This window comes from Heteronotia binoei, chromosome 7 (genome assembly GCF_032191835.1).
Source record: "Heteronotia binoei isolate CCM8104 ecotype False Entrance Well chromosome 7, APGP_CSIRO_Hbin_v1, whole genome shotgun sequence".
Classification (NCBI taxonomy): domain Eukaryota; kingdom Metazoa; phylum Chordata; class Lepidosauria; order Squamata; family Gekkonidae; genus Heteronotia; species Heteronotia binoei.
Genome location: NC_083229.1, coordinates 109,700,584 through 109,719,543, shown reverse-complemented (window position 1 = coordinate 109,719,543; position 18,960 = coordinate 109,700,584). Strand labels below are relative to the sequence as shown.

General features: G+C 41.6%; 1 protein-coding gene across 2 annotated transcripts in view; it reads right to left on the bottom strand.

Moving 5' to 3' along the window:
- Nucleotides 1-1,538: 1,538 nt before the first annotated feature.
- RIOK1 (RIO kinase 1) overlaps nucleotides 1,539-18,960 on the bottom strand; it is a 38,342-nt gene continuing 20,920 nt past the window's right edge. For both annotated transcript variants that reach the window (XM_060244196.1, XM_060244195.1), the window contains exons 12-18: nucleotides 18,470-18,573; nucleotides 17,742-17,848; nucleotides 16,695-16,760; nucleotides 14,231-14,350; nucleotides 13,821-13,874; nucleotides 4,534-4,680; nucleotides 1,539-3,420 (exon numbers count right to left, since the gene is read on the bottom strand). In XM_060244196.1, coding sequence (XP_060100179.1) covers nucleotides 3,310-3,420; nucleotides 4,534-4,680; nucleotides 13,821-13,874; nucleotides 14,231-14,350; nucleotides 16,695-16,760; nucleotides 17,742-17,848; nucleotides 18,470-18,573 — 709 coding nt within the window. In that variant the 3' untranslated portion in view covers nucleotides 1,539-3,309. The remainder of the gene's footprint in view (nucleotides 3,421-4,533; nucleotides 4,681-13,820; nucleotides 13,875-14,230; nucleotides 14,351-16,694; nucleotides 16,761-17,741; nucleotides 17,849-18,469; nucleotides 18,574-18,960) is intronic.

The following is an 18,960-nucleotide window of genomic DNA, read 5'->3' as shown; positions in this document are numbered from 1 at the left end:
GGGCACGAAGTGGCTCACAGACTCGGCTTCATGGCTAACTTTAGCGGATTCCTGCTTTGCGAACTGAAGTTGGTGGCAGCCTGCTGTCACCAGCTTGCAGGAACTTTCCAGAGTCTGTAGTGGTTCATCTTTAGAGCAGAAAGCAGGGGTTTAATGAAACTCAGAGGCTCCCTGCCCTTCAGGTTCAGCAGGGACCAGAAGGCACGGCATGAAAAGTACTTTGAGTCCGAGAGCCAGTTTGGTGTAGCGGTTGGGTGCGTGGACACTTATCTGGGAAATCCGGGTTAGATTCCCCACTCTTGCACATGCACCTGCTGATATGACCTTGAGTCAGTCACAAGTTCTTGCAGAGCTGTTCCTCTCTACAGCAGTTCCTGTTAGAACTCTCTCAGCTCCACCTACCTTACAGGGTGTCTGATGTGGGGAGGAGGAGGAGATGGTCAGCCACTTGGAGACTCATTCGGGGTGTGAAGGGCGGGGTATAAATCCAATCTCCTTTCCTTGTCCTCCTCCTCCTCCTCCTTCTCCTCCCCTTGCTCCTTCGCCTCCAGCTCTTCTCCTCCTCCTCCTCTCCTTGCTCCTTTGCCTCCATCTCCTCTTCTCCTCCTCCTCCTCTTCCTACTTCTCCTCCTCCTCTTTCTACAGCTCCATTTTGCAGGCCCTCTGGAATGGTAATAGTTCTGGTAGGGCCCGAATCTCCTTGGGGAACTGATTCCACCAGGTTACTAAAATATATACGGTATATTTATTTCGCAAAAGACTTCCCCCCATAATGGACATAAGGAGCACAAGTGGAAACAAAATATGTGCTCCAAGCCAACACTTTATAATTCTGATTTACGTGTAAAAATGAAAAATGGCTAGGAATTTGTGACTTTAAAAATGAAACTCATAAGAGAACATAATATAAAAAGACATGTTGGATCAGGCCAATGGCCCATTCAGTCCAACACTCTGTGTCACACAGGGGCCAAAACAAAACCCCCAGGAGCCATCAGGAGGTCCATCAGTGGGAACAGGACAACAGAAGCCCTACCACTGTTGCCCCCCCGCAAGCACCAAGAATACAGAGCATCGCTGCCCCAGAGTTCCAACAATACACTGTGGCTAATAGCCACTGATGGACCTCTGCTCCAGATGTTTATCCAATCTCCTCTTGAAGCTGGCCATGCTTGCAGCCGCCACCACCACCTCCTGTGGCAGTGAATTCCATGTGTTAATCACCTTTTGGGTGAAGAAGTATTTCCTTTTATTCGTTCTAAACTGACTGCTCAGCAATTTCATTGAATGTCCAAGAGTTCTCATATTGTGAGAGAGGGAGAAAAGTACTTCTTTCTCTACTTTCTCTATCCCATGGATAATCTTGTAGTGTAGGGATTCTATTCAACCTGCTAAAACAGCCCAGCTATTTCTTGTGTTGTTTCCAAAACTCCTGAAGGGCCGTAGCCTGCAATAAGTATAAAGCACACCTAACATAAGGCACAATACGTAATCTTAAAAACCCCTCCTAATGAAATATTCAGTATCCACACAAAGGACAATGTAGAATGTGTTCAGTTTTATTTCAAAACAAAAGAGAACCTTTCAGTAATGGGTATAAAACGGTCATCTGAACAGCTGTTAGGACACCACTGCTGCTTTAAAAAATGCACCATAGTTATTCTTTTGCACTTCTTTTGCTTAGACCAAGCACCGTTTAAAAGAATCTGAAAGAAAGAAGTGCCCCAAAAAAGACAGCCTTTGAGTCTCTGAACCTGATTTCAGCCTTCAAACGTCCTTTCCTGTCTACAAACAGACACACTATTCTTAGAAGTTTTTAATTTAATGAAGTGGCTCAGACAATGAAGAAGGCGGCAAAAGCAAAAATGTGCGTTCTGTTTGTCACTGAAGCAACACAGGGCTCTTTTTCTAGCGGGAGATTCTCTGTGTATTAGGCCACGCCCCCCTGATATAGCCAATCCTCCAAGAGCTTAGAGGGCTCTTAGTACAAGGCCTACTGTAAGCTCCAGGAGGATTGGCTACATCAGGGGTGCGTAACCTAATATGCAGAGGAGCTCCTGCTAGAAAAAGAGCCCTGGAAGCAAGGAATGCTGTCAGTAATCATGGGTATAAGGAAAGAAAGGTCAAATGTTATGAGAGAGAAGAAAGGATGGCGTTAGCTGACCGAGAGGGCACTGTTGCTTCCCTCCCACCTGGGAGCCAGAGGTTGAGTCTCGCCAGCTGCAGGTCGGATCTCATCCTCAGCCCTTCGGCAGCCACCAAACAGCAGCAGTGGGTAGTGTCAGCTGTCCTGGGGCTCTTCTCTACTGGCTGTCCCGGAATTTAGGCCAGCACAGCTGAGAGCATCATCTTTCCAAGCCTGTTCCCTCCCACCACCCAAGAACTGCATCCCATCAGTGCTGAGGAAAGCAATGGGTGGCAGCGCTGCAGACGGTGAGGGACTGTGAGCAGCCAGTGAGAAAATATAAATAAAAAACACAGTTCATCAACGTAGTTGATAATTCAATGCATGAGATTAAATAACCTCTCTGTATGTATTTACATACATATATGTAGATAATTATGCGTAGGGGTGGAATTCTAGTAGGAGTTCCTTTGCATATTAGGCCACACATTCCTGATATAGCCAATCCTCCAAGAGCTTACAAAAAAAAGACCCTTGTAAGCTCTTGGAGGACTGGCTACATCAAAGGTGTGTGGCCTAACATGCAAAGGAGCTCCTTCTAGAATTCCACCCGATTGTGCATATCTTTTGAGCATAGAAAATAAAGGGCTTTGGTGCACCACAGAGCACCGCTAAAGATCTTCACAACACTACATAACTACATAGATTCCTCTGGACTGGCTGAAAGTTCCCATTTAACCCCCCACCCCCCAAGAATACACTGGGGTTGGATCCAGGACTGCTTTCCGCAGACAGAAGGAAATTCTGTTAGCAGAACGGAACTATATATTATCTCCCCCCCGCCTTGCACTGCAGCCCATAATGCTCTCTGAAATGCTGCAGGGGGGAGGGGACACTAAGGAAAAACACGGGGAAATTTGGGGGTCTGCAGCAGGAAAGGGGTAGCGGTTAAAGATCATCACTCCTCCAGTTTTCATTAGCAGGAGTTTGCCACGGGGTCCAACCCATGGTCAGTGAAAACTACTGACTACTATAGAACGCTACTGGCTACCGAGGCCCATCTCCCCTGCCATAGTAGTCATTTGTGATTCACGTGGGTGAATGGGGTGCAGAAAGTATATTCTGCCACCAAGATCTTGTAAAGTCACGAGTGGCTAACACTGCCCTAAAAGGCCAACTGGGATTTATTTGCCCTTCTTCATTTTTGCAGTCTTCTCTTTTCGCTTCTTTACGTGTTTGGGGATCTTGTGTTTCCTCTTCTCTCGCTGCGCCTCTTTAGTCACCTTCTTTCTTTCCTGGACAAGGAGAAAGAGGGAGGGGGGAACCCAGTGAAAACAGCCTCAGTAGCAAGAAGGACTGATCTACATCATCTGAGACACATCATGGAAGAGTGAGGATGAGTAGGGAAACACTGATTGTCCTCAGGGTCAGATCCCTCCCTCAAAGAACCATAAATAATTCAACCCCACATTTTCATCAGGTCCACTTTAAGAAACTGCTGGTTCCTCCAGTTCTACACGACTTCCTTACTGTAGACCAGGGGTCCCCAACCCCTGTGTCATGGACCAGTACCGGTCCGTGGCCTGTTAGCAACCGGGTCATGAGTTGTGTAATTATTTCATTATATATTACATTATATATTACAATAAGAAGAAGTAAAAGAAGAAGACATTAGACTTATATCCTGCCCTCCACTCCAAATTTCAGAGTCTAAGGGTGGCTCACAGTCTCCTTTGCCTTCCTCCCCCACAACAGACATTCTGTGAGGTGGGTGGGGCTGAGAGAGCTCTGACAGAAGCTGCCCTTTCAAGGACGACTGTGAGCTATGGCTGACCCAAGACTATTCCAGCAGCTGCAAGTGGAGGAGTGGAAAATCAAACCCGGTTCTCTCTGATAAGAGTCCGCACACTTAACCACCAAACTAATAGAAATAAAGTACACAATTGTATCATTTCGAAACCATTGACTGCCCCTGCCCCCCGCCCCAGTCCATGGAAAAAATTGTCTTCCACAAAACCGGGCCCTGGTGCCAAAAAGGTTGGGGACCGCTGCTGCAGACAACTGAAGTTTATATTTCGTGTGTATATGGACAGCCAGTGTGGTACAGTGGTTAAGAGTGGCAGACTCTAATCCCCACTCCTCCTCCACATGAAGCCTGCTGGGTGACCTTGGGCCAGTCACAGTTCTCTTAGAAGTCTCTCAGCCCCACCTGCCTCACAAGGTTCCTGTTGTAGGGAGGTGATTGTAAGCCACTTTGAGACTCCTTCAGGTAGTGAGACTGGACTAGCCTGGGCTATCCACATCACGGCTCTGGAGGGGGAGAGGGGAAATAGCATCATATTTCCCTCAGAAATGTCACAGCCTTCAAGGCAAGGAAGCCCTTGGCTGAGGAAAGGTGGCTGACTAACCTTTTTATCCATGCCTGTTTCAGCTGGCTGATCTTTAGGATGCACAGACTCCTCTTGTTCCTTACAGGCCGATTTGCAGTTGTCAGAACTACCGTCATCCTCTGAATCAGATTCTGTTTCTTCTTTATTGTCAAGCAGAGCAGGCACCTAAGAGGACAACAGCATCTTGTTATTCTGCTCCTGAACTTTAAGGCTGCAAGAATGGAGAGTTCTGCTGTGACTCAGTGGATGCATAAGGTCCCAGGTCCAATCTCTGGCATCTCCAGTTAAAAGGACTGGACAGCAGGTGACATGAATGACCTGAGACCTCAGGTAACCACTGCCAGTCAGAGTAGAAAGTAGTGGCCTTAATAGACCACTGGTCCAACTCAGAAGAAGGCAGCTAGCTTCATGTATGTTCTGGTCTTTACCATCTGTCTTTCTGCAGAGCTCCAAGAGCATCCTTCCCTGCTTCCACTTGAATCAGCCTATAAAGCAGAGCTTCCTTGATATCACATATCTAACAGCTATTGGAGCTCACCTCCAGAGGATCAAAAATCTATTGGGGGGGGGGGACTTCTGGGGTTGGAAAATGCCGAGCTGAACTGCTTCTCAGAAGGGGAGCAGGCTGGAACTTCTGTTCGGGGTAGTGGAAGGCAATTTAATGGCTACTGCCTACTTTTCTCAGTCAGAGATCAGTCCAAGATATGCACAGGAAACTTTGAGGAGATTTACCTTGGCTAAAAGGGAGTCCCAGGGAGGGGGCTCCTTTGAGGGGTCTCCGGAGACGAGTTGCATTTTCATCATGTGCAGAAGTTTCCAGAGTCATTTATTTGACTTAAGCTCGACAGGATCCTAATCTTCTTTGATACTACTAAACATCTAAAGCTATATAAGACCGGTGTTCATCTGGATGACTACAGAAAAGATACAGATCGCTATCTTTCATTCCGGGACTAATTAAAATTAAACAAAATAAAATCAGAAGGTGGGAAATCGAAATCTAGCAAGCTTGGAAGAAGAAGGGGAGAAGGGACGAAATTTGGACGTTGTAAATTTAAAGGACAGTGTTAAAAAGTGAAAAGGAATTTATTGTTTGGTCTACTTGCGTTTTTTGAGAAAAAGCCCCATCGTCATAGAATTGCAGCTCCCACAGTCAACACAGGAAATACGTTAAGTATCGTGAGATCTCTTTACCAGCAAAAATAGGATTTGGTGGCAAATAAAGCAGGAAGTATTGGATGGAAAAGGGAAATCATCGAAGCTGCCAGCCTACTCTAGGACTATAATATCATAGAAAAACATTGGCGGCCATTGCAAGGAGGCCAAAGTTTAAATAAAACTTTTAAAGTGTTCGGGACATTAAAAATTGGTGGAGCCAAAAGAGGTGACGATTATAAGGTAAATGCTTTTGGGCATTATTGCTAATTACTATTTTAGAAGCCTCTAGAGGAAAAAGGGGAAAAAAATTTAAAGTGAGGCAGAAAGTCACGACCGCCATTTTGGAAAAAATAAAAACTTTAAAAATTAATACCTGAGCCCAGGAGGCTCTGAGGACGGCGAAATTAGGCTTATTGAAGAAAGCAAGCTTCACTCTTTTAAACCTGATAGCTGAAATTTAATTTAGTGAGGTCAAATTTTTCAAATGTCAGACCACAAGCAAACCCGTGCAAGGGCTGCTTCACTGGAGAAAATGCAGGACCAATTGAATGCAATGGAAGCCAGGATAATGAAAGGAATGAAGGAGATGATAACTGCTTCCAAAAAAGATATTAGAAAAGATATTGAAGAGCTAAAAAAAGATATAGAGGATCTCAGAAATGAGACTGTGGTAACATTAAAGAAAGTGCAAGAGGTGGAAGGGAGAGTAAAAGTATATGATTCCACCTTGCTAAAAATACAAGAAAAAATGGCAATTCATGACTGCAAATTGATGGAGACCCAGATACGTCTCAGAGGAGTACCTGAGGATGAAGAAACTGACTTGAAAGAATATATAATAAAAATAATTGCAGAATTTCTGGAGGAAGATCCTGAAGGGACTAGAAACATGTATGACTATATGTATAGAGTGAATGCACTTTATGCTAAAAAAAATAATCTACCAAGAGATGTGGTTATAAGATATATGACAAAAGAAATGGTGGGAAAGATTATGAATAAAAACTTTGAAAAGACATTGATAGTGGGAGGCAGCAGAGTAAGAATTATGAAGGAGTTGCCAAGACAAGTGATAAATGACAGAAGAGCATATAAGAAACTGACAGAAAAATTACGGGACAATGAGATGAGGTATAGATGGATACTACCTGAAGGTTTGAGCTTTGAATGTCAAGGAAAAAGGATTACAATTACAAACACATAAGAATTGCGTAGATTTTGTGAAGAACATAAAGAATTTGCACCATAATGGATTACAAATTATTATCTTGGAATGTAAATGGATTAAATTCACCACAAAAAAGAAAGGCAATGTTTCATTGGATTAAATTGTAATATAGTTTGTTTACAAGAAGTACATATTAAACAAAAGGATTACAAATTTTTATGGAATAAGCAATTGGGACTAGAATTTCATTCATTGGCTGAACAGAAGAAAAGGGGAGTGCTTTTTTTTATATTAAACAAGAATTGGATCCGAAATTAGTGTTTAAAGATAAAACTGGAAGATTTGTAGCGGTAGAAATAATATTAAATGCAAAAAACCCCGTTGTTATTGGGATTGTATGCACCAAATGGAGCAAAGGATGCTTTTTTCAAAGACATTATACAACAATTTGATGAAGTGACATATGATCAAGTTTTGATAATGGGGGACTTTAATGGAACAATAAAGAATACAATGGATAGGTCTGGGGGGGGGGGAAATAATAAGGAAGGAAAATTGCCAAAGTCTTTTTTTGAATTGGTCAAACAAGAAAACCTGGAAGATATATGGAGAAAATTTAACCCTGAAGTGAGGGACTATACCATTTTTTCAGCAAGACATAATACTTTTTCCAGAATTGACATGTTGTGGGGCACTAAGGATTTAGGCCTTATAACAAAGAAAATAGAGATTTTACCTAAAATAGGGGCTGATCATAACCCAATAATGTGGATTACAAAATTGTCTAAAAAGTCGAGAAGATGGAGATTAAATGAAGATTTACTACAGAAGAAATAGCGACATCTCTAGAAAATGAAACTAAAGCTTTCTTCCAAATAAACAATAAAGAAGATATAGAATTTCAGACGGTGTGGGATGCTTATAAAGCAGTAATGAGAGGAATATTGATTACATTGAATAATAAAGACAAGAGAGCAAAAGAAAAACAGATGCTGGACATTCAAAATGAAATTAAGAAAAAAGAAGGGGAACTGAGAAAAAGGCCAGGGGAAAAGAAAATTATGAGGAGATTACAGTATTACAAACACAAATGAGACATTTGTTAATAAAGAACTGGAATGGAATCTGAAAAGATTACAGCAGAAATCTTTCGAGGGAGCAAATAAACCTGGAAAATATTTGGCCTGGCAATTGAAAAAAAAAGAGAGAAAGCAAAATTATTAATAAAACTGTGGCTGATGGAAGAGATGTGGCAGATCAAGAAGGAATAAAAAGAGAATTCTTTAAGTACTATGCCAAATTATTTAAGGGTGTTAAAATAAAGAAAGAAAAGATGGAAGCGTATTTACAAAATATTAAAATAGCATCCTTAACAGAAAATATGAAAAAAGTTTTGAATGATCCAATTGAAAAAATAGAAATTGAAGCAGCGATTAATGCAATGAAAAAAGGAAAGGCACCTGGGCCAGATGGATATACAGCTAAATTTTTTTAAACCTTCAAAGAGGAATTAATACCGAAACTTCAGAAGTTGATGAACATGATAAGAATAAAAGGGAAAATACCAAATATATGGAAGAAAGCTGTTATTTCGTTGATTCCAAAAGAAGATAGAGACGTCACGAATGTAAAAAATTATAGACCAATTTCACTATTAAATAATGATTACAAAATATATACAAGAATATTGGCAGAACGGCTTAAACAACATCTGATAAATTTTATAAAGGAGGATCAAGCGGGGTTTCTCCCCAAAAGGCAAAAAAAGGGACAATATTAGAACTGTTGTAAATATTGTAGAATATTATGAAAGACATCCAGAAAAGGAATTAGCATTATTCTTTGCGGATGCAGAGAAAGCATTTGATAATTTAAATTGGAACTTTATGTTTGCAGTAATGGAGAAAATGGAGTTGGGGGAAAACTTTATAAGGATGATAAAAGCAATATATACTGAACAACGTGCAAGGCTATGTATAAATGCAGATCTTACAGAAGATATGATAATTAGCAAAGGTACAAGATAAGGCTGTCTGCTTTCCCCAGTTGTTTATAATGACTCCTGAAATCTTACTAATGCAAATCCAAGAAGACAAAGAAATAGAAGGATTAAAAGTAAAAGGATTTACTTATAAATATAGAGTATTTGCAGATGATATAATGTTTATAAATGAAAATCCCACACAAGTAACACCTTTGTTGTTAGCTAAAATACAAGAATATGGAGAACTGGCAGGACTTTATATTAATAAAGAAAAATCAAAACTTCTATGTAAAAATATGCAAGTAAATAAACAAAAGGAACTGCAGAAGCTAACGGGCTGTGAAGTTACTTCTAAGGTAAAATATTTGGGTGTGGAGATAACAATGAAGAATATTGATTTGTTTAGAAAGCCGTTATGGATAGTGCCAGCAGAAGTAATAAAAATAACAGCTGAGACAGGTGAAGAAAAGTGGTTGTCATATAATCAACTATTAAAAATACGAAGTGGCAAAATAGAATTGAAAACTGTTGAAGAGCTGAATAATAAATATGATTGGTTTCAAATGCAACAAATAAAGAGCTTGGTGGAAAAGGATATTAAAACTGAAGAAATAAGAAAAGAGCAAACAGAAATGGAAAAAGTTCTGCTTGGAGATAATGAAAAATTAATTTCAAAACTATATAAATTACTTTTAAAATGGTCTACAGAAGATGAAGTAGTGAAATCTCAAATAATTAAGTGGGCGATTAATGTAAATAAAGAAATACAGATGGAAACTTGGGAATATTTGTGGAAGAATTCTATTAAGCTTTCGACATGTCACAGTATTAAAGAGAACTATTTTAAAATGATGTATAGATGGTATATGACTCCTAAAAAGTTGGCAAAGATGAACAATAAGATGCCAGATAGATGTTGGAAATGTAAAAACAAGGTTCTTTCTACCATATGTGGTGGACTTGTGAAAGAGCAAAAAAAGTATTGACAGATGATTCAACAAGAAATTTCCAGGATCTTGGGATATGAATTTAAGAAAGTTGCAGACACTTTTCTGTTGGGATTACAAATGGAAAAATTTTCAAAAGAAGATAGAACTATAATTTGGTACTTGCTTTCAGCTGCTAGGACATTGTATGCGCAGTTGTGGAAACAAGAAAAAATACCAGAGAAATGGGATTGGCTTGTAAAAAGTTATGACATGGAGTGAAATGGACAAATTAACAAGAATTTTAAGAGACTATGATTTAGAAGTTTTTAAGATGGAGTGGAAAAAGTTTAGAAGATATGTAGAAAAAGAGTGGAAAATAAAAGGATATTGGACAATTTTTGATAATGATTAAGTATTAGAAGGAAGAAGGATATTAATCTTTGTTTTTATTAGTTAAGGGTACCTTTAAATATTAGTATTTTAAGTAAACAACACCGGCGGGGGTCAAGTAACGGGGGGAGGGGTGGTTAGAAAGTAATATATGGGATAAATAAAAAGAAGTTATTAATGATGCAAGAAATAGATATTGTTACCATATGTTACTAAATAAAATAGTTTTAAACAAAAAAAATCCATGGGGGGGATACAGGGCTCAGGTATCAATAATAATTCCCTTATGGAACTAGCCAAATCTGGCACTACCACTGGCTGTGGTTGCCCACCAACAGTGACTGGCCAATGAACCAACAGTCAGTCACTCTCCCATGCCATTCACTGGCCATGCTCCTCTTCTCCACCCACTGCTGGACCCAGGACAGACGAGGATTGGCCCACTGGGAAAGCTACTAGGCAGTAGCTGTTGCTAGGCAACCGCTGTCAATAAAACACAAGCAAGCTTGGTTCTCTCAGTAAAAGGCAAGCCTTTTTTGGCCTTTGAGGGAGAACACACTGGACCCAGTCCTACGGCTGCCAGTTCCAGGTTGATGGGAAATTCCTGGAGATTTTGTGGTAGAGGAAGGCAGGGTTTGGAGAGAGGAGTACCACACTGTGGAGAAAGAATGTACTTGGTCCCTACTGTGGAGACAGACTTTTTCCTAGGAAGAGGCTGCAGAGAGTGGGAAGGAGATGGAAAGCTGAAGTCAGATCAGTTCCCCTACAAAAAATGGATGCTTTGGGTGGGTGGGAAGATGCCAAGGTTGGGGGGAATGAACGCCTTCACTTGGGTGAGTGGGTGGGAATACAGCAAGGATGGAGGGGGCACTTGTCCAGAGCCTCCTTCTAGTCCACTGTATTTCCTCCCACAATGTGCCTTATTCCTAGTAAAGTATATTTCTCTGCAAACCTAGGAAAAGTACTCAGGTTTTCAGAGACATATGAAATGCTGTGGAGCTAAATACCCCCTAATACTAATGTCTGTATATTAGTAGTATGTATGTAAGCAGATGTCACTAAAAAGCTCCAGGTAGCTTTTCAAGTCAACGCACAACAGTAAAAAGCATGGCATGCACATCATACACAGATAAATAGTGAGTTGTGAATTTGAGAGGGGTGGAATTGGGAAATAAAGCTGTGAGAAAACAAAATAACAAGTGTGTTATGTGAGCAAATGGCAGGGGGAAACCAGAAAGATCACTGAAGGAGGGAATAAGAAAGAAAACCTACTGGGAAGCTGGATGACTGGAGAAAAAAGCCAAGTGGGAGAGCAAAGCCAGAAGTTGTGAGCCACCCTGAGCCTGCTTCGGCGGGGAGGGCGGGATATAAATCCAATAAAATAAATAAATAAAGAGCGGAGCAAGAGTTTCAAAGCAGGGGCTAAGGGCAGGGATTGCAATATTTGCCCTCCCTCATGAGTCCTCACAGATCCCCAACTTGCAACATCTAGGACTGTTATCCTTTCTCCACAATTTTTGCTACTTTCCCCTAAACTGATTCCTAAGGGCTCATCCAACACACACATATATCCTTTTACCTGATCACGAGAGCATCTAGAGATGCCATGAATATGGGAATGAACCATCAGAGAACCAACACGGCTAAAATTGTTATATTGCTTCAGCATGAGAGACTGGATCCAGCGACTCCCTTCTGCTTCTCTCTGACAGAGCAGGACCATGCACAATGAAGTAAATTGACACAACTTAGTAGAAGGGAGTTGGCTGGGCCCAACCCGATGCTCTTCTGTAAAGCCAATTAATAGATTCGGCTATGATACATCAAGCAATGAGCATGCATGTGCAAGCCAGCCTTCTATTTTTGCAGCGTCATGTGCTTCAAACTCTTATGAGAAGAATCAGAAAAACCACACATTTCAGTCTAACGATAACAAGAGGTGAAGGTCAGAAACTGTCCAATACGGAAAAGGCTATTCTGAAAAGAGGAAGAAGGCTTACTGGAATTTTTGAGGGTCTCACATCCCATGAACCTCAGTCTAACTTTTTACCTTCATTGTTAAGCCCTATGTTTTTTTTTTTCTTGCCCATCAATTAACTGTGGAAATGATGCAAATGTAGGCCTAAGGAGAGTTACACCACTGTAAATTCACTGAAATCAATGAGCTTAGAAGGATGCAACTTTTTATGTTTAATCTGACAAATCATAGGTACCGCCTTCACTTTGCCACTAGAAATACTGAACTACAACAGATGGGAGAGAATTTACAATGCTGAGGGGGAAAATGAGCAAGGACCAGCAATTTGCCTGTGACTGACATAAAACAAGATTTGCTGGAATTCCCTCAGAACATTTTTGTGACTGCTCCTTGTCAATGGTTGGTTCATAATTGCATGTTTTCTTTCATTGTCCCAAATACACTGTTGCCAGGGGAAACTTTCTTCCAAAACATCTGTTAATATTCAGCCACTTCCGATACCCATAAATTAAGATATTTTTTTTGTAACCCTTGTATGGTTGACATGGCTTCTTTGCTGCTGTTTTTAATTCTTAAATGTTTTCTTGGAATATGCTTATGATCTGTTAACCCTGAATAAAGTGAAAGCGATTTTCCATAATGTCCGAATTAAAGAATATGATTCAGGGCAATCAAAATGATGAAACTGAATGTATGCAATTTCTTTTGTAAGAAAGATTCCAGCCAGGTAATCTTGAACACGTATGTAAGAGGCTGCTGAGTTCAGCCTAGGTCATCTACTGGCAGAGCTTCCAATTTCCAGGTGGTAACTGGAAATCTCCTGGGATTACAAGCAGTGTTCCCTCTAAAATGAGTTAGTGTGAGCTAGCTCACAGATTTTTAGCCTTCAGCTCACACATTTTTGTCTTAGCTCAGGAAGGATTACCCCAGAGCACACTAATTTATGCAGTATCTCACAACTTTAAAGCCAGTAGCTCACAGAGTAGAATTTTTGCTCACAAGACTCCACAGCTTAGAGGGAACACTGATTACAAGTGATCTCCAGGTTACAAAGATCAATTCACCTGGAAAAAAGGCCACTTTGGAAGGCAAAATTCTATGAAATGATATACTACTGACGTCTCTTCCCTCCCCAAACCCCACCCCCCACCTCCCAAAATCTCCAGGTATTTCCCAACCCAGAGATGGCAACCTTATCTGCTGATCATTCCACATCTTTTTGTTAGGTTTGTTTAGCCTCCTTAAGATCCACAACTGTTTTCCTCCACCCTGTGGAATGTTCTCCCAGAGAAGATGCATAGAGCACCTTCTCTGGCAAAATTCTGGAAGTTATGTACGGCTGTTTTTATACCTGTATGGTCTTTGGGTACTGAACTGGGTGAGCTGCCTGATAACTGATAAAAGCTGAGGGTTGCTCTGTATGTGGTTCTGAAGCAGAGGATCTTTATTTGGCATAAGGTTCAGGATTCAGATGTAAATTGATCAGACACAGCTGTGTTGCAATGTGTGTGGGGTTAAGATACAATGAGGGTTTAAAAAAATTAATTTAATTGCTAGCTGCTTCATGCCTTGAAGAAGCAGGCTGTACATTTTAAAACAATTTCTCTCTAAATGTTAAGATTTTATAGATATTATTGAAGAATGCACTTCCAGAGACATTGGGTTGAATACCACAGATCTAACCCATCATTATCTCACCTTCTGAACACCTGATAAATCCTTCTTTAACCCTGTAACTGTCTGGTAGAGAATCTGTGCAAAAAAAAAAAGTAGAAAAAAATAAAAAATTAATGTGTACGTTGCATATTTTTAAACATTCAAAGTAATCCTCAAACAACCCTATTAAGACGAATAATTTGTGTACTTGTTTTAAAGATTTTTCTATGCTGCCCTTCCTAGGCTTAAGGCAACAAAAAAGCAATAAAATAAACACAACAGTTACTTCAGAGTACTGTTGAGGAGACCAATAGCAATGAATCATCCACAAAGCAAACAGACTTACTGCTTTCACCAACATCCTCAGTATAAAAGGATAAATATAAACACAGCACAACAAATCTCAAATTAATCTCCCTATTTTATATGCCCAATCATTCCAGATTACTTACATTATCTTGCTGCGCACTTAAGGCCACGTCTTCCTCTTTCAATTTCATCATGATGTCCACATCCCTCTCATAGTTTTTAACATCAGTAAGCGTCCTAGGGATATAGGCTTTCTTGAACACCTAACAAGATGAAATTACCGCAAGCTTTCAATCAATTTGCAATTGTTTCAGTTTTTCTTTTCTTTTTTTACTACAGCATTTGTAAATTTATTCTTTAACTTGAACACCGCAGCTGATACAAAGTTAAGATAGATAATCCACGAACCACTGTCTGTTTTAAAAACAAGCATTTGGTAAATGTTTGTGACAAAGTCTGGCACAGCAGCCTGAGTAGCGCAGCTTCTCCTGCAAGAATTTGGAAATCTATTAGAACTTAGAAGATAAGCAGAGGTTGGCCGTAATCAGTACTTGGATAGGAGACCAAGGAAGATTGAAGTTGCTATGTGGAGGAAGACTCATCTCTCCCCCAGAATGTATCATGGATGGAGTTGGCATGAGTCAGCTGCAACATGATGGCGTGTTGTTCTTCTTCTAAGCTTGACAGGAGCTGTATTTCTTATGTTTTCATAGGCAAAGACTACTTTGTCACTCAACAAAGTATTAACTCATAGAATTCGATGCCACAAGGAGAGTGATCACCAGTAGCTTAAATGGCTTTTAAAAGGATCTAAACAAATTCATGAAAAAATAGGTCTATCAACAGATATTAGTCACAAACCCACCATGATGGCATGGTCTTCTGCGTTCAGGGACACAGTGCCTCAAAGAGCCAGGTCACACATACAAGCACAATGCAAACAGAGCCCTCGGAGTCTTCCAGGAAATGGGGCAGGGACTCCTTATATCAGGAGAAGGGAACCGAGCTCTCTTTCTTCAAAGGGTGGAGCTCACAGAACCAGCACCGCCAACCTTCCGGACTAACTCACAGGCACCACCAGAAAACACCTTGATTAGTTGCTGGGTATTGATAGCTCAGCCATACAACTCTAATTAGCTGAGTGGCACCAAAGAGGTACAGTTAGGGTTGTATTTCCAGTATTAAGCTGAGCAGGTTTTCACTTTATTTTCCAATGCAAAAGATTTTATCCCATTCTGTGTCCATACACAATGATGACTTTTAACTGAATACCAAAGTTGTGTGTGAAGATAAGAACATAAGAGAAGCCATGTTGCATGTTTGTTGTTGCGTTTTTTACCAATTTATACAAGGAAACACTGGAAGTTTCTCCAGGCCCCTTCTCACAAATGCTCAACTGACCTCTATCTACAGTTTGGTGTAGTGGTTAAGTGCAGACTCTTATCTGGGAGAACTGTGTTTGATTCACCACTCCTCCACTTGCAGCTGTGGGAATGGCCTTGGGTCAGCCATTGCTCTTGCAGGAGTTGTCCTTGAAAGGGCAGCTGCTGTAAGAGCTCTCTCAGGCCCACCTACCTCACAGGGTGCCTCTTTGGGGGGGGGGAGGTAAAGTTGATCGTAACTGCTCTGAGACGCTGAGATTCAGAGTATAGGGCAGGATATAAATCCAATATCATCTTCTTCAAAAAAAGTATTATCCAAAAACAAAACAGCTTCTTGCTGTCTCGAGGCCAAAGTCTCAGTCAATTAAGGGGTGCAAAAAAGAGAGTCACTGTGGTATGGTAATTAAGAGGGTCAGACCAGTATCTGGGAGAACCAGGCTTGCATCCCCACTCACGCCACGGAAGCTCACCAGTTAACCTGACACTCTATTGGCCTAACCTACCTCACAGGATTGTTGTGAATACAGAATGGAGGAGAGGAGAATTATGTAAGCCCCCTTGGGTCTCCATCAAGAAGAAAGGCAATGATCGGAACTCAAGTCAGGGACTTTTGAACTGTGCATTACAGAATCAGTTAGCCTCTGAGACCTGCTCTGTGAGGCCATGTACAGATGATTAAACTCTTTATCTTGAACCTGCTTTTTAAGAGTAGCTTATAAGAGCCTCACTGTGCCGTCTTGAGGATAGAAGCCTCCATGAGGCATAGATGGCTTGCTGCTTGCAAAGGGGGGGGGGGAGGTTATTCCAGCAAGGGAGGACTGCACAGTTTGGAGGGCTACAAAACATTTTAAAATTAAAATGGGGATCCCTCAGGCTGCTCGAGTTCATGATGTAATGACTGCAAAGAATATCATACCAGGGGTGTTGGACAACTGTAACAACATTTGACAGGGACATTCAGAGGCTGTGGCTCAGTGGCAGAGCATCTTGGAATGCTGAAGGTCCCGAGATGAATCCCCGGCACCTCCAGTTAAAAGATCTGGCAGAAGGTGATACGAAGGACCTCAGCCTGAGACCCTGGAGAGCTGCTGCCAGTTAAGTAGACGATACTTTGATGGGGCTAGGGTCTGATTCAGTATAAGGCAATTTCACGTGAAACAATGTTGTACTTTTGAAAGAGACATTGTATGTTCATAGGGAAACCAGCCCACCATTGATGGCTTACCTCTTCATCCACATTATCTTGATTAGACCTTTCTTCCTCTGTTCTCTGGGATGCTATTTCCATTGCCTACAGGACATAATTGCAAGTGGCAATAAACCAACAGTATCAGAAACAGCAGTCACCATCACTATGCCTTGCATTTTACATAAGAACATAAGAGAAGCCATGTTGGATCAGGCCAGTGGCCCATCCAGTCCAACACTTCGTGTCACTCAGCATTTCTGTATAGTTCTTTAATTCTCCACTGCCGATTTCAAAGCCATCCGAGGCCTGCCACACTTCCCTACTCAGCCCTCAGAAAGGGTACATTCCCATCATTGCTGCCACTTCCTTACCACTGTTCTAACTCTAGAAGGTGAACTATTCATAAGGAAATACAGCAGGCCACAATCAGTGGGTTGGGGAGGCAATACAGTATTAGCACAGTCTTCTGAGATCTCAGAAGCCGAGCAGGGTTGGTACTCAGAAGGGAGACCACCAAGGAAGACTCTGCAGTGGAAGGCAATGACTGCTTCTCACTTGCCCTGGAAGTCCCTTGCTGAGGTCGCCATAAATCAGCTGGGACTTGACAGCTCTCTACACACACAATCACACCAGGCACAGAAAATCTCACAATAAATGCCAATTTGGTTTGGTGCATGGACTCTTATCTCGGAGAACTGGGTTTTTTACCAATTTATACAAGGAAACACTGGAAGTTTCTCCAGGTCCCTTCTCACAAATGCCCAACTGACCTCTATCTACAGTTTGGTGTAGTGGTTAAGTGCAGACTCTTATCTGGGATAACTGGGTTTGATTCCCCACTCCTCCACTTGCAGCAGCTGGAAGGGTCTTGGGTCAGCCATAGCTCTCACAGAGTTGTCCTTGAAAGGGCAGCTGCTGTGAGAGCTCTCTCAGCCCCACCTATCTCACAAGTTGTCTATGTGGGGGAGATTGTGAGCCGCCCTGAGACTCTGAGATTCAGAGTCAAAACCGGGACATAAATCCAATATCTTCTTCTATACATACTTTTGTTTTCACTAAGGAATCAAAATTTCCCAAACTCACTTTTTCAAGATAAGCGTCCATGTTTTCACTTGTAATAGAGGGGTCTGTGACAAACTCAAAGAGCTCTCTTACAGTCATCACTGCAACGCTGTATTTCCGGAAAAAGTCTGATGGGAAGAACAGAAGTGGTAGTAAAAAACTGCAGTGTTAAATTACTGTCGCCAGCTCCATAAACCCTGCTGGCAACATCCCTAGACTGCAGGTACAGAACACTCAAAGTGGCTACCATGTGGCTGGTGGAATATTATGGTCTGGCAAAACTCAGGGCAGCATTATTGAGCGTTCTCCTGGATCAGCCACAGTGCAACAGAAGGTCGTCCAAATGCAACTTGAATCAAAACAGCATTCGAAATAGCCTGCTTTTTAGTTCTGCAATTTCCAGTTCTATATTTCAGTTCTGAAAAGGCCCGGTCTGTATTTGCCAGATTTCAAAGCAAACTAAAACCCGGTTTCCTCTAACACTCCCCTATTTTTAATAAAAGGCTGAATTGTCACATTTTGTGGGAGAATCACTTATCCTAATGAACGTTCAGGGCGCACAAGCTTGTCAACTGCACCTTTAGATGTCCTTCCTTGCTCTACCTCAGGCCCTTGCCCACTGGTGGCTGTTCCAACCCATCTGCCAATAAACACCTTTGTCATCCTCCAAAGCAGAAGCCTCCTCGCAGAGCTCCAAACTTATTCATACAGATCATAACAAAACGAAGGCAGATTAACCTTCCACTCACCGTTAACATTGGCACAGTCTTTCCTCAGGAACTCCAAAGCGTGTGGGTGGTCATGCTCCACAGACTGGGACACATCTATGATATAGACCTCCCCACTGTGATACCTGAGTAAGACAGGGGTAAGGAGGCAAAATCTTGTTATTAGCATCATTTCTAAAGCACCTTAAATCTACTAGATCAGGGGTGGCCAAACCGCGGCTCGGGAGCCACGTGGCTCTTTTACACATATTGTGTGGCTCTCGAAGCCCCCACCACCCGGTGTGCTGGCTTGGAGAAGGCATTTCTCTCTTTAAAGCCAGCAGCTTGGAGAATGCATTTCAAGCTAAAGTTGCTTTCTTTCCACCTCTCCCTCCCCATCTATTTTCCTTCCTTCCTTCCTTGTGGCTCTCAAACATCTGACATTCATGTCTTGTGGCTCTTTGACATCTGACATTTATTCTATGTGGCTCTTACGTTAAGCAAGTTTGGCCACCCCCGTACTAGATGCTTTT